This window comes from Lacerta agilis, chromosome 9 (assembly GCF_009819535.1).
Source record: "Lacerta agilis isolate rLacAgi1 chromosome 9, rLacAgi1.pri, whole genome shotgun sequence".
Lineage (NCBI taxonomy): Eukaryota > Metazoa > Chordata > Lepidosauria > Squamata > Lacertidae > Lacerta > Lacerta agilis.
In genome coordinates this window covers 71,920,614-71,943,357 of record NC_046320.1, presented here as the reverse complement: position 1 = coordinate 71,943,357, position 22,744 = coordinate 71,920,614, and the positions used below count along the sequence as shown (strand labels likewise).

The 22,744-nt window shown below is 46.8% G+C and overlaps 1 protein-coding gene across 1 annotated transcript; it reads left to right on the top strand.

Annotated features, from left to right (window-relative positions):
- Nucleotides 1-1,326: 1,326 nt before the first annotated feature.
- Nucleotides 1,327-22,337, top strand: LOC117052627 (CD209 antigen-like protein C). The gene is made up of 5 exons (XM_033159595.1): nucleotides 1,327-1,461; nucleotides 12,669-12,858; nucleotides 15,578-15,744; nucleotides 17,417-17,520; nucleotides 22,139-22,337. Exons 1-5 carry the CDS (start codon nucleotides 1,327-1,329, stop codon nucleotides 22,293-22,295), a joined length of 753 nt encoding a protein of 250 aa, XP_033015486.1. The 3' UTR covers nucleotides 22,296-22,337.
- The last annotated feature ends 407 nt before the right edge of the window (nucleotides 22,338-22,744 follow it).

Below are 22,744 nucleotides of genomic sequence, written 5' to 3'. Positions count from 1 at the left end.
CTTGGTTTGACCTGGGATGTGAAAGACTGCTGCCTCACAGGCCAGCGCCATCACAATCTGCCTTACCTTTCAGCCACAGGTGTGCTTGTGATGGTGAATGGTGGCAGAGCAGGGCAGGCAGCCAATCAGCAAGCGGCTTGTGTCACAGGGCTGCTGCTTGCACCATACTGGGAGGACAAAGGAAGCGAGTAAGGCCGTGGGAGGGAGCCATAAGAATCCATGGGAAATATAGCGCAGTTACTGACTAGGGTTCAAGGGAATTGGACTCTGAAGGAGAGCGAGGGAAATCCTTGAAAGATACTCTGGAAGGGAATCCTAAGGTGACCCAGAGGCAGACGGTACAGTAGTTGCCTGCACTGCAGCAGATTATCCAATGTTGGGAAGATCTACTTAGCCTAGGGTTGCCATCTGTTCAGAATCTTCCGGACATAGCTGGAATACTGCAGTCGTAAGCAATGCCCGGGCAAAAAATTGCAAAAAATGTCCGTGAAAAACCGAACATATGGCAAGCCATGTCGCTAGTGTTGTTTTCAGCTATTTTCCTTAAAAAATAGCTCAGAAACTTCTCTCTTTTTGGGGGGTGGGGGGTCAGTTTTGCCAAAGAAGCTCAACAACCTTTGCGTACGGATGTTCACTTTTTGAAATACGGCAATCCCTGATTTATTTATTTTTTAACCTCATCTCCCCATTATTGGAGCTTAAACGGTTCCCTTTTCGCAGTGAATGTTTTTACAGTGGTGCCCTGCTAGACGAAAATAATTCGTTCTACGAGTGTCTTCGCAGAGCGAATTTTTCGTCTAGCGAAGCGGCAATGCAGTGCGGATGCTTTCGCGCTAAAAAAAATAAAAATCGTCTTGCGAGGCAGCCCCATTGACTTTTTCGTCTTGCGGGGCAGCTTCCGCTAGACGAATGCCGTTCGTCTAGCGAGGCATTCGTCTAGCGAGGCATTCGTCTAGCGGGGTACCACTGTATTTGAGAACTTAAAAGAACCATTAAAACCTGTTAGGCAACTGCTCCTCCTTTCCCACCTACTCCAGATGATTCTGAGCCGCCCCCCCCCAGATTTGCCTCCTTTGAGACCCCCGTGGTCTCCGTTGCGTCGCGATAGATTTGCCTGTATTTTAAATGAAGCATCAGCCATGAACCGCAGTTGCAACTGCCTGTCGCTCAGCTACCACCAAATGCTAGGGGGGTCCCCCTGCCTATTGGGTCCTGAGCGCAGCACCCGAATCCTTGAATAGGCAAAAGGCAGGGGGGGCCTGATGATGAACTTGCCCCTCAATCTGTTGTCTTCATGGTTATTTCTTTCTTCTTGTCCTTGGAGCCATGGCTCCCAAGAAACCACCACCACCACCAAAGGGAGGGGCTGCAAAAGCTCCGCCGCCGCCGCCGCCGCCACCCGAACCTAGCGGCATGACACCGCAACGTCTAAAGATGATATGGATGTGCATTGTCGGGACAGTAATGGTCTTCGGTACCTTAGCTGCAGTGATGGGCCATCTCTGTAAGTTCAACTCTGTCTGCTGACACACAACTTCCACCAGCTGCGCCTGAACAAACTGTGTCGCTTGGTTTCTCCTGCTGAAAGACAGAGGGTTGACCAAGGTCCCCTCGCACAGGGAACAGGGGAGGAGGGCTGGGCACAGCCAAGGTGCATCTGCTGGCACCCCGCACCCGGCGGCAGGCTTGTTGAAGGGGCCCTTAGCATGTACAGAGACTCCAAGCGCCCTTATTTTCCAGGGCTGGATCTACGCTGAACTTTTTAACGTTATTAGAACGATATTAGATATATCGTTCTAAAATGTCACAGGGCATACTGGTACATTAAATAACGTCCCTTACCTGGGTTTTTTTTTTGTGTGTGTGTAACAATGCAGTTTCCCTATTGCCTGGTTCCTGGTTGCTCTGCAGAAACCTCTGGCATCAAATTTTAATAACACCTTGTTAACGTTACAAGCAGGGACCCAGGTGGCGCTGTGGGTTAAACCACAGAGTCTAGGGCTTGCTGATCAGAAGGTCAGCGGTTCGAATCCCTGCAACGGAGTGAGCTCCCGTTGTTCGGTCCCAGCTCCTGCCCACCTAGCAGTTCGAAAGCACGTCAAAGTGCAAGTAGATAAATAGGGACCGCTCCGGTGGGAAGGTAAACGGCGTTTCCGTGCGCTGCTCTGGTTCGCCAGAAAGCGGCTTAGTCATGCTGGCCACATGACCCGGAAGCTGTCTGTGGACAAACGCCGGCTCCCTTGGCCTATAGAGCGAGATGAGCGCCGCAACCCCAGAGTCGGACACAACTGGACCTAATGGTCAGGGGTCCCTTTACTTTTACCTAATGTTACAAGCAACATGTAAGGTGTCCATCTATGTTATGAAAAGCATTCCTTAACTCTTCCTATTTTTATAAACCATGAGTGTATATCCACCACGGGGACCATAGTTTTACAGAAGCCATCCCAGTTTCTGATTTGATCCTGGAATGTCCCACTTTCCCTTAAAGGTAAAGGTAAAGGGACCCCTGACCATTAGGTCCAGTCGTGTCCGACTCTGGGGTTGTGGCGCTCATCTCGCGTTACTGGCCGAGGGAGCTGGCGTACAGCTTCCAGGTCATGTGGCCAGCATAACAAAGCCGCTTCTGGCGAACCAGAGCAGCGCACGGAAACGCCGTTTACCTTCCCGCTGGAGCAGTCCCTATTTATCTACTTACACTTTGACGTGCTTTCGAACTGCTAGGTGGACAGGAGCAGGGACCGAGCAACGGGAGCTCACCCTGTTGTGGGGATTCGAACCGCCGACCTTCTGATCAGCAAGCCCTAGGCTCTGTGGTTTAACCCACAGCGCCACCCGCGTCCCTTAGGACGTCTCTATTTTCATTGGAGAAATGTTGGAGGGTGTGCCATTATGTGACCCCCAAGCCAAGGAGATAAGTAACTGTACAACCTTTAGAAGACATCTGAAGGCAGCCCTGTATAGGGTAGTGTTCTTTTTTTAAAAACGTTTAATGTTTTATCATGTTTTTATATCTGTCGGAAGCCGCCCAGAGTGGCTGGGGCAACCCAATCAGATGGGCGGGTATAAATAATATTCTTCTTGTTGTTATTATGGGATAGGATGTCCCTGTTTTCATTGGTGAAATAATTGTATGCAAGTACCGCTGGGCTTGCTCTTGTGGGCACCAGAGTTTGGTGCCCTGCATGCACAGGAGATCTGGCTCGCCCAGGTGGCCCCCTGAAGTCACTCATACTTTGAGGGGTTCACCTGAACCCCCTAAACTGATGTCAAACTCCTACAAGCCACATGCCCTCGATGCCTAGCTGTGCAGCCTGGGTGTCTGGGGGGGGGGGGAGGAGAGCTGTATTTCAGCAGCACATTTATGATAGCTTGCATGGCACAATCATTATATATCTTTAGGCTCCAGCCACAAAGCTTTCCCCTTTAACCAGGCCTTGCGCCTTTAACCATCTGTGGCCTTTTCAAAGCCTGGTGGGTTTTTTTTTTTTTTAAATGTGTTTGTTTTTCCTCTTGGTTTTACTGCATCTGTGTGGGGTGTTTTGTCTGGTGGTAGGTTGCTTCGGGTTCCCTGGGCAAACTATGAAACGACTAACAAATTCAATTAATAATAATAATAATAATAATAATAATAATAATAATAATATGGGGTGCATGTGAGCAAAACTCCTTCCAGGATCAGGGATGATGACTGTATGGACCAGCTGCAGTCGAGCAGCTGTGGAGCAATCACTTTGCAGACACTTTGCATATGAACCTACCCGGATCCTGAGATCATCTTCTGAGGCCCTCATTCGTTTGCCTCCTCCTTGAGAGGTCTGGAGGGTGGCAACACGAGAACGGGGCCTCCTCTACAGTGGCTCCCCGTCTGTGGAATGCTCTCCCCAGGAAAGTTCGCCTGGACTCTCCTTTTTTGGAGGTTTTTAAGCAGAGGTTGGATGGACATCTGTCATGGATGCTTTAGCTGAGATTCCTGCAATGCAGGGGGTTGGACTAGATGACCCTTGGGGTCCCTTCCAACTCTATGATTCTATGATCTCAGGCTGGGTAGCTGGTAGAGGGCCTTGCAGGAGTCTCTAAAGAGCTACTACTACCTGCTGAGAAGACAGTCTAAGGCAGTGTTTTTCAACCTTTTTTGGGCAAAGGCACACTTGTTTCATGAAAAAAATCACGAGGCACACCACCATTAGAAAATGTTAAAAAATTTAACTCTGTGCCTATATTGACTACATATAAAGTAATTCTCTTGAATTTTTTAATTTTTCCCACGGCACACCAGGCAACATCTCGCGGCACACTAGTGTGCCGCGGAACAGTGGTTGAAAAACACTGGTCTAAGGCTTGGTTGGAACCCAGCTCAACCTCTGAATATGGCAGTTTCATGTGTTTATTATGGGGCTATGGGGGGCAGTTGTTTGGGGGCAGCTTTCAAGCACTTTAAGTTAGGCAGCTGGAAATCTTAGTTCCTGTCCGTATCTCAATAACTTTAGATAACGCATTGCTAGCGGAACCACCCCATCACCTCGAACCATCGTTGAACAAACTTAGAGGCTCAATGGCCGCTTCATACAGACGCCCAAAGCTCAATTACGGAGATGGTAAGTGGGAAAGGAACAACTATTTATTTCCGATTCCGGTTTCGAAATGCGGGGCGCGGCACAGTTTCCATAGCTCTGAGGACTGAAAAGAAAAGGTGGAAATCTCCTGAAGATATAGATGTGGAATTTGGGCTAGCCTTTATAGGAGGTTTCTGGTTTCTGTGTATATAGCAATACCCACCATAATATCAAATCACGATAGGATGTCCCCAGGGCTCCCCCCCAGCTGGAACTCACTGGAACTGAGTTCCGGCACCTCTCAGATAGGCACTGTTGCCATTCTAAGAGAACGAGGGGATGGGTGACACCTGGCTTGAGAGCAGTACATGTGAAAAGGACCTAGGAGTCTGCCACAAACTTGACATGAGTCAACAGTGTGATGCAGCAGGTGCGAAAAAAGCCAATGCAATTCTGGGCTGCATCAATAGGAGTATAGCATCTAGATCAAGGGAAGTAATAGTACCACTGTATTCTGCTCTGGTCAGACCTCACCTGGAAGACTGTGTCCAGTTCTGGGCACCCCAGTTCAAGAAGGATACTGACAAGCTGGAACGTGTCCAGAAGAGGGCAACCTCTTTGAGAATGGATAGGTTTGATCTTCTTGCAGTCCATGGGACTGTCAAGAGTCTCCTCCAGCACCATAATTCAAAAGCATCAATTCTTCGGCGATCAGCCTTCTTGATGGTCCAGCTCTCACTTCCGTACATTACTACTGGGAAAACCATAGCTTTAACTATACGGACCTTTGTCGGCAAGGTGATGTCTTTGCTTTTTAAGATGCTGCCTAGGTTTGTCATTGCTTTTCTCCCAAGAAGCAGGTGTCTTCTAATTTCGTGACTGCTGTCACCATCTGCAGTGATCATGGAACCCAAGAAAGTGAATTCTCTCACTGCCTCCATTTCTTCCCCTTCTATTTGCCAGGAGGTGATGGGACCAGTGGCCATGATCTTAGTTTTTTTGATGTTGAGCTTCAGACCATATTTTGTGCTCTCCTCTTTCACCCTCATTAAAAGGTTCTTTAATTCCTCCTCACTTTCTGCCATCAAGGTAGTATCATCAGCATATCTGAGGTTGTTGATATTTTTTCCGGCAATCTTAATTCCGGTTTGGGATTCATCCAGTCCAGCCTTTCGCATGATGAATTCTGCATATAAGTTAAACAAGCAGGGAGACAATATACAGCCTTGTCGTACTCCTTTCCCAATTTTGAACCAATCAGTTGTTCCATATCCAGTTCTAACTGTAGCTTCTTGTCCCACATAGAGATTTCTCAGGAGACAAATGAGGTGATCCGGCACTCCCATTTCTTTAAGAACTTGCCATAGTTTGTTGTGGTCGACACAGTCAAATGCTTTTGCGTAGTCAATGAAGCAGAAGTAGATGTTTTTCTGGAACTCTCTAGCTTTCTCCATAATCCAGCGCATGTTTGCAATTTGGTCTCTGGTTCCTCTGCCCCTTCGAAATCCAGCTTGCACTTCTGGGAGTTCTCGGTCCACATACTGCTTAAGCCTGCCTTGTAGAATTTTAAGCATAACCTTGCTAGCGTGTGAAATGAGTGCAATTGTGCGGTAGTTAGAGCATTCTTTGGCACTGCCCTTCTTTGGGATTGGGATGTAGACTGATCTTCTCCAATCCTCTGGCCACTGCTGAGTTTTCCAAACTTGTTGGCATATTGAGTGTAGCACCTTAACAGCATCATCTTTTAAAATTTCAAATAGTTCAGCTGGAATATCATCACTTTCACTGGCCTTGTTGTTAGCAAGGCTTTCTAAGGCCCATTTGACTTCACTCTCCAGGATGTCTGGCTCAAGGTCAGCAACCATACTACCTGGGGTGTATGAGACCTCCATATCTTTCTGGTATAATTCCTCTGTGTATTCTTGCCACCTCTTCTTGATGTCTTCTGCTTCTGTTAGGTCCTTTCCACTTTTGTCCTTAATTATGGTAATCTTTGTGCGAAATGTTCCTTTCACATCTCCAATTTTCTTGAACAAATCTCTGGTTTTTCCCATTCTGTTATTTTCCTCTATTTCTTTGCATTGCTCGTTTAGAAATGCCCTCTTGTCTCTCCTTGCTATTCTTTGGAAATCTGCATTCAATTTCCTGTATCTTTCACGATCTCCCTCGCATTTTGCTTGCCTTCTCTCCCCCGCTATTTGTAAGGCCTCATTGGACAGCCACTTTGCTTTCTTGCATTTCTTTTTCATTGGGATGGTTTTCGTTGCTGTCTCCTGTATGATGTTACGAGCCTCCATCCACAGTTCCTCAGGCACTCTATCCACCAAATCTAAATCCTTAAACCTGTTCTTCACTTCAACTGTGTATTCATAAGGAATTTGATTTAATTGTATCTTACTGGCCCAGTGGTTTTTCCTACTTTCTTCAGTTTAAGCTGGAATTTTGCTATAAGAAGCTGATGATCTGAGCCACAGTCAGCTCCAGGTCTTGTTTTTGCTGAGTGTATAGAGCTTCTCCATCTTTGGCTGCAGAGAATATAATCAATCTGATTCCGATGTTGCCCATCTGGTGATGTCCATGTGTAGAGTCGTCTCTTGTGTTGTTGGAAAAGAGTGTTTGTAATGACCAGCTTGTTCTCTTGACAGAACTCTATTAGCCTTTGCCCTGCTTCATTTTGAACTCCAAGGCCAAACTTGCCAGTTGTTCCTTTTATCTCTTGACTCCCTACTTTAGCATTCCAATCCCCTATAATGAGAAGGACATCCTTCTTTGGTGTCATTTCTATAAGGTGTTGTAAGTCTTCATAGAATTGATCAATTTCAGTTTCTTCAGCACTGGTAGTTGGTGCATAAACTTGGATTACTGTGATGTTGAAAGGTCTGCCTTGGATTTGTATCGAGATCATTCTATCATTTTTGAAATTGCATCCCAGTACAGCTTTCGCCACTCTTTTGTTGACTATGAGGGCCACTCCATTTCTTTTACGGGATTCCTGCCCACTGTAGTAGATATGATAGTCATCTGAACTGAATTCGCCCATTCCTGTCCATTTTAGTTCACTGATGCCTAGGATGTCAATGTTTATTCTTGCCATCTCATTTTTGACCACATCCAGCTTTCCAAGGTTCATGGTTCTTACATTCCAGGTTCCTATGCAATACTTTTCTTTACAGCATTGGACTTTCCTTTCGCTTCCAGGCATATCCGCAACTGAGCGTCCTTTCGGCTTTGACCCAGCCGCTTCATCAGCTCTGGATCTACTTGTACTTGTCCTCCGCTCTTCCCCAGTAGCATGTTGGACACCTTCCGACCTGAGAGGCTCATCTTCCAGCGTCATATCTTTTATATGCCTGTTGTCTTTGTCCATGGAGTTTTCTTGGCAGGGATACTGGAGTGGCTTGCCAGTTCCTACTCCAGGTGGATCACGTTTGGTCCAAACTCTCCACTACGACCTGTCCATCTTGACCTGTCCATAGCTTCCCTGAGTAATTCAAGCCCCTTCGCCACGACAAGGCAGTGATCCATGAAGCGGCAGTGATCCATGAAGGGGCTAGGTTTCATAGGTTATTGCATTTTAATGTTCTGTTGGAAGCCTCCTAGAGTGGCTGGGGAAACCCAGCCAGATGGGCGGGGCATAAATGATAAATTATTATTATTATTATTAAGATAACAAAAGGGCTGCAGGAGAGCTGCATGGCAGCAAAAGTTAGAACAAGAGAGCAAGTGAAGCAAGAATAGACGGAACTGGACTGAGAAAATGGCTGTGTGACTTGGCTCTTTTATGGAGTCAGCCAGAGCCATGCCCATCTCCCAGGTCACATGCAGGGAGAGGAAGCTCCAGACTAGTGGAAGAGAAAGTTACACCGACTGCAGATGTCCCCCTGCTTGTGCCCACTCTAGGGAAATAAGGAATGTTGCATTTGACTGTACCACTGGATTTGTTGTTGTTGTTCAGTCGTTCAGTCGTGTCCGACTCTTCGTGACCCCATGGACCAGAGCACGCCAGGCACGCCTATCCTTCACTGCCTCCCGCAGTTTGGCCAAACTCATGTTAGTAGCTTCGAGAACACTGTCCAACCATCTCTTCCTCTGTCGTCCCCTTCTCCTTGTGCCCTCCATCTTTCCCAACATCAGGGTCTTTTCCAGGGAGTCTTCCCTTCTCATGAGGTGGCCAAAGTACTGGAGCCTCAGCTTCAGGATCTGTCCTTCCAGTGAGCACTCAGGGCTGATTTCCTGCAGAATGGATAGGTTTGATCTTCTTGCAGTCCATGGGACTCTCAAGAGTCTCCTCCAGCACCATAATTCAAAAGCATCAATTCTTCGGCGATCAGTCTTCTTTATGGTCCAGCTCTCACTTCCATACATCACTACTTGGTAAACCATAGCTTTAACTATACGGACCTTTGTCGGCAAGGTGATGTCTTTGCTTTTTAAGATGCTGTCTAGGTTTCTCATTGCTTTTCTCCCAAGAAGCAGATGTAAACCACTGGATTACACCCCACAATTTTAACATAGTTCCAGTTACAGGTAGGTAGCCGTGTTGGTTTGCCATAGTCAAAACAAAACAAAATAAAAAATTCCTTCCAGTAGCACCTTGGAGACCAACTAAGTTTGTTCTTGGTATGAGCTTTCGTGTGCATGTATGTGAAGAAGTGTGCATGCACACGAAAGCTCATACCAAGAACAAACTGAGTTGGTCTCTAAGGTGCTACTGGAAGGAGATTTTTTATTTAATTTAATTTTAACATAGTTATCCTGGAAAAGGTTTAAGTTCTTTGCTGATATCCATTTCCCCAAATATTTAACCCCACCATTTTAATTCTCACTTTAAAAAAAAAAAATTAAAACAAATTTTATTTATTTCATATCCATACAAGAAAAGATAAAAACCATACAAGCATTAAACCATCAAAATACATTTCCCCATCTTGTTCCCCCTTTCCCCCTACTCCCCACTCCCCCTCACCCCTGTGTGATCTCATTAAATCTCTATTTTACTTTCATCGCTTTCGCTGTGTTACTTATTAATATAATTGTCATTTTATTTTACAATTTCATCCTGTTTACCCCCACCTGTTTCATTACACATCTATCAAATATCAAAATATCAAATCCAGAGCACTGTAATTTCATGTAATCTTTCACTCCTTGCCACTTCGTTATTACTACTTGATTTGAGCGGCCTCTAACACAAGCACTTAATTTTGCCAATTCTACCAATTCATACATTTTGCTTCTCCTTTCCAGTTTTTCACTATTAATAATCTGGCTGATAGTGTGGCGTACAGAAAAACATATTATTTTTTGGGATCTCATCTGTAATTATTCCTAATAAAAAGGATTCTGGGTTTGTTTGTTTTTTGGTAAATGTAATTTTGAATAATTTTTTTTTAAAACTCTTCATAAATCTCATTCCAGAATCTAGTTATTACCTTGCAATCCCACCATAAATGATAGAAAGTGCTATTAATTCTCGTAATATTCTCGAGTCTTTCTTTTGCCATTGAGTCTAGATTTTTAACTATCAACCCCCCCCACCTTATTTATATAGAATCCTGCTGTTGCCAAATTTTGTTATAGCTTCTATTGTCCTTGGGACACTTTCCATCGGATTTCCCAACGTCAACACAATGTTGACTTTGTACTCTCTCAACCCAACCTTAATTCCTGTTATTTCATCATTTCCCCGTATTTCTCTAGTTAACACTTCTAATGTTAGGATTAACAACAGTGGAGAGGGGGGCATCCCTGCCTTGTCCTCATTACTGGGGTTTCAGTCGGGGGGGGGGGGGATTTCTGAAAGGCGGCACTTTGGATCTTAAAAAATTGTGGGTTTTTTGGCGTTTTTGTCAAAAAAAGGTCAACAGTTTTGGGGTGTCCTGCTTTTTTAAATACGGCAACCCTATAACATGTTCAAATGAAGAAGAAAATGTGTCTGTCTGGGTCTGGGTTGGGCTGGTGTTGAAGAAACTCTCATTCTGATTTTGGGAATATTTTCAGCCATAAAGGTATCGGATTTTGCTTCGACATTGGTGGACACATTGAAAAGCAACCAACATGAATATGCAAATCAGAAGAAAGACTACCGTAAGTACCGGTATCTGCATGTCTAAATACGGGGCACACTTTGAGAATGCAATGGGGCAAATGGATATAGCGGTGTGCCAGAAACTGAAAGGGTGGCATGCTGGAATTGCAAAAAAAGGGGGGGGGGCCTTAGCTGCCACAAAGATTAAAGGCCACGTTGAATGAACATTAAATGCTGGCGCAGAGCTAATGGAAGGAACTGGGGCTCTACACCACACGGTAGAACCAGTGTGGTGTAGTGGCTAAGAGCGGTAGACTCGTAATCTGGTGAACCGGGTTCGCTTCCCCGCTCCTCCACATGCACCTTGGGCTAGTCACACTTCTCTGAAGTCTCTCAGCCCCACTCACCTCACAGAGTGTTTGTTGTTCGGGAGGAAGGGAAAGGAGATTGTTAGCCGCTTTGAGACTCCTTCGGGTAGTGATAAAGCGGGATATCAAATCCAAACTCCTCCTCCTCCTCTTCTTCTTCTTCTTCTTCTTCTTCTTCTTCTTCTTCTTCTTCTTCTTCTTCTTCTATCTCAGCCATTGAGCAGCTTTCTCTTGGATTTTATCCAGGCCCTGCTCTGTCAATTTTGGTTTCAAAGAGGGCCTTCTCGGTAGTGGCACCTGCCCTGTGGAACGCCCTCCCACCAGAGGTCAAAGAGATAAATAACTATCTGACATTCAGAAAATACCTGAAGGCAGCCCTGTTTAGGGAAGTTTTTAACCTGTGATATTTTAATGTATTTTAATATCTGTTGGAGGCCGCCCAGAGTGGCTGGGGGAACCCAGCCAGATGGGCGGGGTACAAATAATAAATTATTATTATTATTATTATTATTATTATTATTTCATTCTTCAGCTTCTCAGTTTCCCACATTTCCATAGCAGTTTGCATTCATTTAAAACAGGTTGTCATGAAAATGTACCAGCACTGCAGCGCACGTTTCTCCTCAATATGCCCAGTTTTGCTTGCAATTTTCCTTAAGATGCAATTTTTATTTTTATTTTTTGCAAAGTAATTTCCTCTTAAGAGGTTGCGGTGTCCCCCACGTTGTTGTCATCACAAACAGCCATTTCAACGTTCCCTTCACCCTAGTCTGTGCCTTTCCCCAAAGTTCCTTGGTTGGCGAACTGCATTACAAAACCCAGAGGAACTTTTGAGGAATGGTTGTGTTTCAGGTCGTTTCGGAGAGTGAAAATCAGGCGGGTTTGCCTTTAAATCAACCCCCCCCTCCATTGAAGCAACTGCTTGTGGAGCCACAGGTCAGCGGAAAAAGCCCAAGTGGTGCAGCATTAGCAGCTGTGCGATGCTAAAATTTTGCCCCCCCCACCTCTCCCATTCCGTTCTACAGTATTGCTGAGGTGCCCCCTGCAGCGTGACACCCAGTGGGACCTCACCGGGAACGCTAACCTCAGACCACCTCTGTATGCCCGATGCATATGATTTCTCCAATCAAGAACCAGTCCTAGGCTGAATCCTGATAAAGGATCTGGTTCGTGGAACCAAAAAAGTTCCCTCACCCGTTAGGCCCACCGACAGAACCGTAGCTAGGTGATCTTGCGCCCCTGGCAGAACCACCCAGATTGCGCCCCCTAGCCACGGACAAATTAGCTCTTCTTTCTGCCTCTTCTCCAACCCCCCTCCCCTCCACCCATTCAATTCACCCTCTGTTTAAAACCCTTTTTTATGAGGCAATAATCTATATTTATATTTCATCATCATCATCATCATCATTCTTTATTTGACCGTCTGTCAGAAAATATATTTATATTTATGGACATATTATTATTTTTTTGTAGCTGATTTTGCGCCCCCAATCGCCTGCGCCCCAGGCGGGGCCCCACCTCACCAGCCCCTAGCTATGGCCCTGCCCGTTGCCGCATCTCACCTCGTTGCTGAAGTGGCGAAACGGATTGCTGACTAGGGCCCTAGAGCAGAGGTTTCCAACCTTTCCGAGTCCACGGCTCCCTTGGCCAGCTGCATTCTTTCTGCGGCACCCCTGTGGGGCACAGGAGGCCAGTTATGTCGCCCCTTGCCCGCAGAGCCGGAAGCCCCTCGCCCCTTTTCGAACGCCTTTCCTTGTGGAGTGTTCCCTGAGCCTCCTCTCCTCTCCCCACTCCTTGGGCGTCCTCCGGGCCCCTCGTCTCTCAGCCCTCCAAGCAAAGAGAGGTGCCTCTCCTTCAGGGGCCTGGGGAGAGGACGACCCCAGCCTCGGTGGCCTGACGGAGACTGGTCAATGGTGGATGTGAGGCCATCACTTTACTCGCCTTGGGGAGGCAAGCAGCTGTCCTTCAGCACCAGACCCTCAGCTCCCAGGCAGGCACTGCACACAGCAAGCACAAGAAAGGCCAGCACAGCGCCTGCCTGCCTGTGTGTGTGCTCAGCCTCCCACTTGTCCGACTGGCTGGCTGGGGTCCATCGGCCACTTGCCTAAGGGACCACCTCTCCTGGTATGTCCCGGGTAGGACCTTAAGGTCCTCAAATAATAACTTTTTGGAGGTCCCGAGCCACAAGGATGCTCGGTTGGCTTCAGCTAGGGCCAGGGCCTTCTCAGTACTGGCCCCGACTTGGTGGAACGGTCTGTCGCAAGAGAACAGGGCCCTGCGGGATTTGGCATCATTCCGCAGGGCCTGCAAGACGGAGCTGTTCCACCTGGCCTTTGGGTTGGTTTCAGTTTAACCCTGATGTTTCATTCTTTTGGTGTGATTGGTGGGCTACTTAAAAATGAGGCTGCAGTCTAAATTAAATTTTAAATTGTATTTTATTCTGTATTTTAATGAATTGTTTTATGTTTTTGTTGTGATTTTATTGGTGTTAGCTGCCCTGAGCCCGTTTTGGCGGGGAAGGGCGGGGTATAAATAAAAAAAATGTTTTTTAAAAAATATTATTATTATTATTATTATTATTATTATTATTATTATTATTATTAATACTACTACTCTGAGGCCGTCTTGGCTCCTGGCGACCAGCACCCCCTGGCCAGCCCCAGAGGCACACATTCGCCTGGGGAGCTTGTTGCCAGGACTGCTGCAACAATCAGCTGTGCAAGCCTTTAGGAGGCAGAAACACAAGAGGGCATCAGAGGAGGGAGGGAGGGAGGGAGGGAGGGAGGGAGGGCGTGGGAAAGAAAGAAAGAAAGAAAGAAAGAAAGAAAGAAAGAAAGAAAGAAAGAAAGAAAGCAAGAAAGAACGGAAAGAGGGACAGAGGCCAGTGTTGCCCGCGGCACCCCTGACCAGCATTCCTGTGTGAGTGTCTGGAGGCAGTTGGTGTGGGATGTAAACACAGAGCAGTCCAAACATACCATTGCTACAGTGGACATGAAGGGTATCTCAGTCCTCCAGTCAAAGCTTCTTGCTTACCTGGACTGAGATAGCTTCCTGTGTAACTAGAGGTGGGTGTGGTCTCACCTGTATACAAAACTCTTGAGACCAGACGCCATCTCTCTCTCTCTCTTTTGGATTCGTCTCTTCAAGGAACAAGGATGCTCTCTTGGCATCCAGCCAAGAGAGGCCAGGTGAAGCCTGCTCCTTTATGGAGATACAGTGGTACCTCGCTAGACAAAAGGCATTCGCTACACGAAAGGCATTTGCTAACAAAAGGGTGACTCGCAAGACGAATTTCCCTATGGCTGTGACTCGCAAAACGAAAACGTTTTGTGATCCCCCCCGTAAAACCGCGCTTCCTCCGACCGCAAGACGAAATTTCCGCTATACGACAACACTCGCGGAACGAATTAATTTCGTCTTGCGAGGCACCACAGTAGCTTCACACATGTAAATACATTTATCTAAGCTAGCCTGCCTTCTGAGACTGTGCTGTAACTCAGGATGAAAACTGTGAGTAAACTCTTTTTTATACTTTTAAAGAGCACTGCGTTGTGTCTTTACTTTTAAGAGGGAAGAAGGGGAATATACCAGGAATATACATGTTATTCTGAGGCTTTAGCAAGCCTATGCAACTGTTTTCTGCTTTGCTTTAAAAAGGGAATGCAACTCTGCAAAGTTTGAAGCTTGTTAACACAAGCTGCGATAGGATATCTTAATCAATATATCCTCATCCACATTCCTAAGCATTCCCACAGTTGCAGGATGGATGGCAGTTAACAGATTGAGGTGGAATCCTGACAAGACAGAAGTACTGTTTCAGGGGGCAGAGGGCGGGCAGATGTGGGGGACTCCCTGGTTCTGAATGGGGTAACTGTGGACCAAATAGTAAGACTGGCCCCCCAAAAGGAGTGATGGTCATTCTAGCTCAGGGTTCAGCAAACTTTTTCAGCAGGGGGCCGGTCCACTGTCCCTCAGACCTTGTGGGGGGGCCGGACTATATTTTGGAAAAAAAATGAACGAATTCCTATGCCCCACAAATAACCCAGAAATGCATTTTAAATAAAAGCACACATTCTACTTGTGTAAAAACACCAGGCAGAAAGCACACATTCTACTCATGTAAAAACATGCTGATTCCTGGACCGTCTGCGGGCCGGATTTAGAAGCCGATTGGGCCGCATCCGGCCCTCAGGCCTTAGTTTGGGGACCCCTGTTCTAGCTGCTATAAGTAGGTGCGCCAACAAGTCTTTATTACGCAAATTTTTTGTTACCCTCGTCAAGCATAGCTGAAAGTGCTAATGGAGAAGTTGGGACAATGCGGCATTTTAAGGTCTTATCAATTTCTCTGAATACCGTTGCCCAGAATTCTTGTGCTCTGGCCCAACCCCACCATCGTTTCATGGATGGGCCTACCCCAGTCTCCAGGTCTTGTGTGGCATTCCCAGTCCTGTGATTATGTATCACGAGGAAGCTCGGAGGTCCCTGCCCCTTCTTCCTCTAGGTAGGCTAGGCTGCAAGAGCGAATGACATGCCCCACATCACACATGGGATGGACAGGGTTTTGAACGCAACTGCTCGCAGTCCATGCTCCATGCAACAGCAGCTTTTCTCTCTCTCGCTCATAGAAAATCTCTACAAGAAAAATACTAAAGCCAGATCTTCTGGCACTTGGAATACTTTTGGGAGGAATCTCTACTATGTTTCAAAAGGAAGAAAGACTTGGTATGATGCGGAGAACTTCTGTGTGTCTAGAGATTCCCACTTGGCCTCCGTCTTAAGTGATGAAGAACAGGTTATATATATACTTTTAAAGTGGTCATTCTCTCTGGTGCCCAATCCTCCTGTCAACCTTGGTTGTTCTTGCCCTCACCTGCAAATATGTTATGATTTCTTCGTTTTTCTGTTTTGGTTTTAAATAATTTCTATTAATTTTCAATTACAAAAATCCAATACGCATCAAATTATATTGATACCAAATAGCAATACCAATTCAGATACAAATCAATTACATAGCCAGTTATAAATTTTGTATGGCTTCCCATGTGCTGTACTTCAGGGTCTAATTCCCTTTAATTCTGCCTCCAGACTATTGCTCAAACCAAATGCAATCCATTCCTGATAAAATCCCTTATACCACAGCTACAATGATGAACTTCAATTCGTATTAGCACATATAGTAGTTTGTCAATTTGCAAATCAAGTTCTCTTTTCTCCTTCCTGTGTGAGGTTTTTATTTTCATCAGTTGTTCCTTTATCAAATATTATGTCCATATTAATTAATTCCTGATCTCCTTTGTTGACTCGGAGTTACTCTGGACAGGTCTCTCTCTTTGTTCTTCGGATGCGGCTGCAAAATTCCACTTTCGATTTCAAACAGGGAGTCACCCAATGTTCTGCCTAAGCCCTGCCTGGCAGGCCTCCAAGTTCTCCCCTCCACGTCCAGTCGAAGCAATTAATTATAATTATTCGTAGAAAAATGATCTGGTGCCCCAACAGAGCCCCGGCAAGTCTTCAAAGTCCAGTCCCACTTCGCCTCATTGAGGGGGCAAGTGAAAGAATTAACTCCGGAGAGGTTCCATGCCATTTTTATAATTCTTCCAAACATTATTCCCCCCCCCCCACACTCACAGTCCTGCCAAATGTCATCTTCCAATGTTCTTCCCCAACAACAAAAGCACTGAGATAATTAACAGGATTTTTAAATGCATTAAAAAATAATAATAATCATAATTTAATTGTGCTCAAATTATTTGATTTAATACTCCTCTTTTATAAAATAGCGCTAAACACAGTGGGCTGCCCATATTTAAGTTCTGAAGCCTTTCCACTCTTTCCACACAAGGAAGCCAAGGCTGCAGTCCTGCAACCACTTACCTGGGCGGAAACCCCCATTAAACACAGACATTTACTTTTGAGTAGCTCGATAGATTATCGTACTATAAGTTAACTACACAGTGAATTCTTAATAATAGCAGGAGGTGTGCCTAAGCCTCTTTGAAAAGTTGTCACTTTTTGCATCTGTACTTACTGTATGCTGAAGCATTTGTAGAAAACCACTTGTAGGGAGTACCAGATTTCAGGTGAACCTACCGCAGGAAATATGCATCCTGGTGATGGAATGAATGAATGAATGAATGAATAAATAAACAAACAAACAAATAAACAAATTGTAAACATCACCACCAAATTCTTGGGCACAATTGAAGACTGCCCAGTGGTGCCACGGGGCGATATAGGCACCAGACACAAGTACTGTATTCTCTTTTGTGCCTCTGCTCTCCACCCCCAAATCACCAAGGAATTTGACCCCTCCGCATCCCATTATCTCCCTACAAGTACATGTTGCAAACCACCTCGCAACAAGTCACAGCATTCAATGTGCAATTCCTTACTGCCCCATTGCTCAGGCTTAGGTAGCTGAATTTGGGCATTTTGTCAGCTGAGGTCATTCCTTCTTTCTGCAGAATTACATCACTTCTCAGCTCAGAGGCCCCGCCTGGATTGGTTTTACAGATGAAAAGGAGGAAGGCAAATGGGAATGGACAGATGGCTCCAGAGTAACAAAACAGTAAGTCTAAAAAAAGGGGGGGGGGTTATTTCAAGAGGTGTTAGGGAACTGTCTTTGGGCATGTAAGGAATTTAAGTAACTTTTACAGCATAATCTGCGGTGCCTTGCACATGCATGATGATGATGATGATGATGATTATTATTATTATTATTTGTACCCCGCACATCTGGCTGGATTTCCCCAGCCACTCTGGGCGTCTTCCAACAAAAATAAAATACATTAAAATATCACACATTAAAAGCTTCCCTAAACAGGGCTGCCTTCAGATGTCCTCTAAATGTCTGGTAGTTGTCTATCTCTTTGACATCTGAAGGGAGGGAGTTCCACAGGGCGGGCGCCACTACCGAGAAGGCCCTCGGTGCTGGACCTCAGTGTCCGGGCTGAACGATGGGGGTGGAGACGCTCCTTCAGGTATACAGGACAGGTCACACATGTCATGCACCCCGAAACTAGCCAGGCCAGCCAGACTGACTCAACCACCCCACCCCACCCCACCCCACCCCCACCGCCAGCTACCGGCAGAGACCACCAGTGTGCCTTCTGGGACGCGCAGAGTGATGGCGGCTAACACATTGAGGTTGAATCCTGACAAGACAGAAGTACTGTTTTGGGGGGACAGGGGTGGGGTGGTGGTGGTGGACTCCGAAATATACTCGGAGTCAAGTGTGAATTTCATGCTCTTTATTCAGCTCATTGTAGCGAGGAATGCAGTTCCCCCAAAACGTCTGCTTTATATACACTATTTACACAATGGGCCCCACGTGATTGGCTAATTCCAGGATACTCCTGTATGCCAATCAGAGTGCGGATTCACTTCCATCTGGAGTAGGATTGGGTGGCTCCTGCGGACCAATCAGACTGCTGCATTCTGGATCCTATTGTTCTAGGGCAAAGCAAAGAAATAGAGGAAAATAACAGAATGGGAAAAACCAGAGATCTGTTCAAGAAAATTGGAGATATGAAAGGGACATTTCGTACAAAGATTACCACAATTAAGGACAAAAGTGGAAAGGACCTAACAGAAGCAGAAGACATCAAGAAGAGGTGGCAAGAATACACAGAGTTATACCAGAAAGATATGGAGGTCTCCTACACCCCAGGTAATGTGGTTGCTGACCTTGAGCCAGACATCCTGGAGAGTGAAGTCAAATGGGCCTTAGAAAGCCTCGCTAACAACAAGGCCAGTGGAAGTGATGATATTCCAGCTGAACTATTTAAAATTTTAAAAGATGATGCTGTTAAGGTGCTACACTCAATATGCCAGCAAGTTTGGAAAACTCAGCAGTGGCCAGAGGATTGGAGAAGATCAGTCTACATCCCAATCCCAAAGAAGGGCAGTGCCAAAGAATGCTCCAACTACCGCACAATTGCACTCATTTCACACGCTAGCAAGGTTATGCTTAAAATTCTACAAGGCAGGCTTAAGCAGTATGTGGACCGAGAACTCCCAGAAGTGCAAGCTGGATTTCGAAGGGGCAGAGGAACCAGAGACCAAATTGCAAACATGCGCTGGATTATGGAGAAAGCTAGAGAGTTCCAGAAAAACATCTACTTCTGCTTCATTGACTATGCAAGAGCATTTGACTGTGTCGAGCACAGCAAACTATGGAAAGTTCTTAAAGAAATGGGAGTGCCTGATCACCTCATTTGACTCCTGAGAAATCTCTATGTGGGACAAGAAGCTACAGTTAGAACTGGATATGGAACAACTGATTGGTTCAAAATTGGGAAAGGAGTACGACAAGGCTGTATATTGTCTCCCTGCTTATTTAACTTATATGCAGAATTCATCATGCGAAAGGCTGGACTGGATGAATCCCAAACCGGAATTAAGATTGCCGGAAAAAATATCAACAACCTCAGATATGCTGATGATACTATCTTGATGGCAGAAAGTGAGGAGGAATTAAAGAACCTTTTAATGAGGGTGAAAGAGGAGAGCGCAAAATATGGTCTGAAGCTCAACATCAAAAAAACAAAGATCATGGCCACTGGTCCCATCACCTCCTGGCAAATAGAAGGGGAAGAAATGGAGGCAGTGAGAGATTTCACTTTCTTGGGTTCCATGATCACTGCAGATGGTGACAGCAGTCACGAAATTAGAAGACGCTTGCTTCTTGGGAGAAAAGCAATGACAAACCTAGACAGCATCTTAAAAAGCAGAGACATCACCTTGCCGACAAAGGTCCGTATAGTTAAAGCTATGGTTTTCCCAGTAGTGATGTACGGAAGTGAGAGCTGGACCATAAAGAAGGTTGATCACCGAAGAATTGATGCTTTTGAATTATGGTGCTGGAGGAGACTCTTGAGAGTCCCATGGACTGCAAGAAGATCAAACCTTTTCCATTCTCAAAGAAATCAGCCCTGAGTGCTCACTAGAAGGACAGATCCTGAAGTTGAGGCTCCAGTACTTTGGCCACCTCATGAGAAGAGAAGACTCCCTAGAAAAGACCCTGATGTTGGAAAGATGGAGGGCACAAGGAGAAGGGGACGACAGAGGATGAGATGGTTGGACAGTGTTCTCGAAGCTACTAACATGAGTTTGGCCAAACTGCGAGAGGCAGTGAAGGATAGGCGTGCCTGGCGTGCTCTGGTCAATGGGGTCACGAAGAGTCGGACACGACTGAACGACTGAACAACAACAACACAACAACAATTGTTCTAGGACTAATCAGACTGCTGCATTCTGAATCCTATTGTTCTAGGACCCATCAGGCTGCTGCATTTGGGATCCTATTCAACTCAGTACATAACAGACTCCCTGGTCCTGAATGGGGTAACTGTGCCCCGGAAGGATCGGGTGTGCAGCCTGGGGCTCATTTTGGACTCACAGCTGTCCATTGAGGTGCAGGACAATTCTGTGTCCAGGGCAGCTGTCTCCCAGCTCCCTCTGGTACGCAGGATGAGACCCTCCTTGCCCACAGACTGTCTCTCCAGTGGTGCATGCTCTGGTTATCTCTCGCTTGGACTACTGCAATGCGCTCTATGTGGTGAAGGAGACCCAGAAACTGCAACTACTGTAATCCAGAATGCAGCAGCTAGACTGGTGACTAGGAGTGGCTGCTGAGACCATATCACACCGGTCCTGAAAGACCGACATTGGCTCCCAGTATGTTTCCAAGCACAATTCAAAGTATTGGTGCTGACATTTAAAGCCCTAAATAGCCTTGGCCCAGTATACCTGAAGGAGCATCTCCAGCCCCATCATTCAGCCTGGACACTGAGGTCCAGCTCCGGGGGACTTCTGGCAGTTCCCTCCCTGTGAGAAGTGAAGCTACAGGGAACCAGAAAGAGGGCCTTCTCGGTAGTGGCACCCTCCCTGTGGAACACCCTTCCATCAGATGTCAAGGAAATAAACAACTAGAAGACACCTGAAAGCAGCCCTGTACAGGGAAGTTTTTAATGTTTGATGTTTCATTGTGTTTTTAATATTCTGTTGGGTGTGATCAAGGGCCACAGAGAAGGAGCTCAGCCATAGGGCCAGGGCTGGCCTACCCATGACGCCAGGTGAGGCAGCTACCTCAGGTGTCAGGATTCCCAGGGGCAGCAGATCCCCATGTATGGGGCACAAGTTGCCAAGATGTTCTGCCCAAGGACTGCTGAAGTTAACATGCATTCCTTTCTCCCCCTGTCGTGTTACATTTTGGCCCTTCTAGTCCAGCATCCTGTTCTCACAGTGGCCAGACAGATGCCCTTTGTGAGAAGCCTGCAAGCAGGATCCGAGTGTGAGAGCCCTCTCCCCTCCTGTAGTTTCCAGCAACTGGTACAAGGAAGCATTGCTGTTTCCTACAGTTGTCGTGGCTAGCAGCCATTGGTGGCCCTGTCCTTGGTGAACCTGTCTAACAGTGGCGTAGCAAGGGAGGGGCGATGGGGCGGGGCGGGACGCCCCGGGTTCCAGGGGAGGGGGGTGACACTCGTTGGCCCCTCCCGCCACTCCCCCGCCGCCCAGCACCCCCCGTAAAGCAGCACGGCTGGGGCAGCCCCACAATCCGCCGCTCGCTCACCGGCTAGCCGCAGGAGCAGCAGCACCAGCCTGGATGCACTATGCATGCCTGGAAATTCCGGGCATGCGCAGTGCATCCGACGTGCGTCGTGACAGCCCCGCCCCCAGGGAGGGTGCCTCCGTGCCGCTGCCCCTGGTGGTGAAGAGACTTCCTCTGCCCCTGCTGTCTAATCCTGTTACAATAAGAACATGCAGGAATTTGAACATTTAAAAATGTGGCTCTCCTCCCCAGGGCCGGCGCATCCATTAAGGCGAACTAGGCAATTGCCAAGGGCGCCAAAATGGAGGGGGCGCTGGCCAGCCTGCCCCGCCGCCGCTCCGCAAGTGGCAGAGTGGTGGGGGAGGGAGGAGCAGCCTGAAATCGGGCTGCTCCGCCCCCTCCGCCAGCGGCATTGGCGGGGGGGGGGGCGCCAGGAGGTGATCTCGCCTAGGGCACAAAAAACCCTAGCACCGGCCCTGCTCCTCCCCACATAGTATCCAAAAGTGTCACAGCCCAATTTGCCTCAACAGGTCTTGCCACCCACCTCTCATTTCCTCCTCATTCTGTTGCCTCGGTAGACCCAGCCTCTCTGTATGTCTTGGATTTAATGGAAGCCTTTCCTCTCTGGTCCCAGGTATTGGCACGAGGAAAACACTTTCCACACAGAAAGCAAGAGAAGACTGGAGAAGGACTGCACATCCATAGTGCCGTCGCTGGCTGGAAATAATTGGCGCGATACCCATTGCCACGAACTACGGAACTGGGTTTGTAAGGAGAGCGTAGAAATTTAAGATGGCAAAACCTGGGCCAACATGTGACTGAAGACAGAATGGGTTTCAACTTCAGGAGAAGTCTGCTTAGAAAGAAGGAACAGAAATATACTATTCCACACAAGCTTTGTTCTTTGTGCTCCATGAAACCAAGAGAGTCGAGAGGTTGTTTGCTAGAATCATAGAGTCATAGAGTTTGAAGAGACCCCAATGGCCATCCAGTCCAACCCCCTGCCAAGCAGGAAACACCATCAAAGCATTCCTGACAGATGGCTGTCAAGCCTCCGCTTAAAGACCTCCAAAGAAGGAGACTCCACCACACTCCTTGGCAGCAAATTCCACTGTCGAACAGCTCTTACTGTCAGGAAGTTCTTCCTAATGTTTAGGTGGAATCTTCTTTCTTGTAGTTTGAATCCATTGCCCCATGTCCGCTTCTCTGGAGCAGCAGAAAAAAACCTTTCACCCTCCTC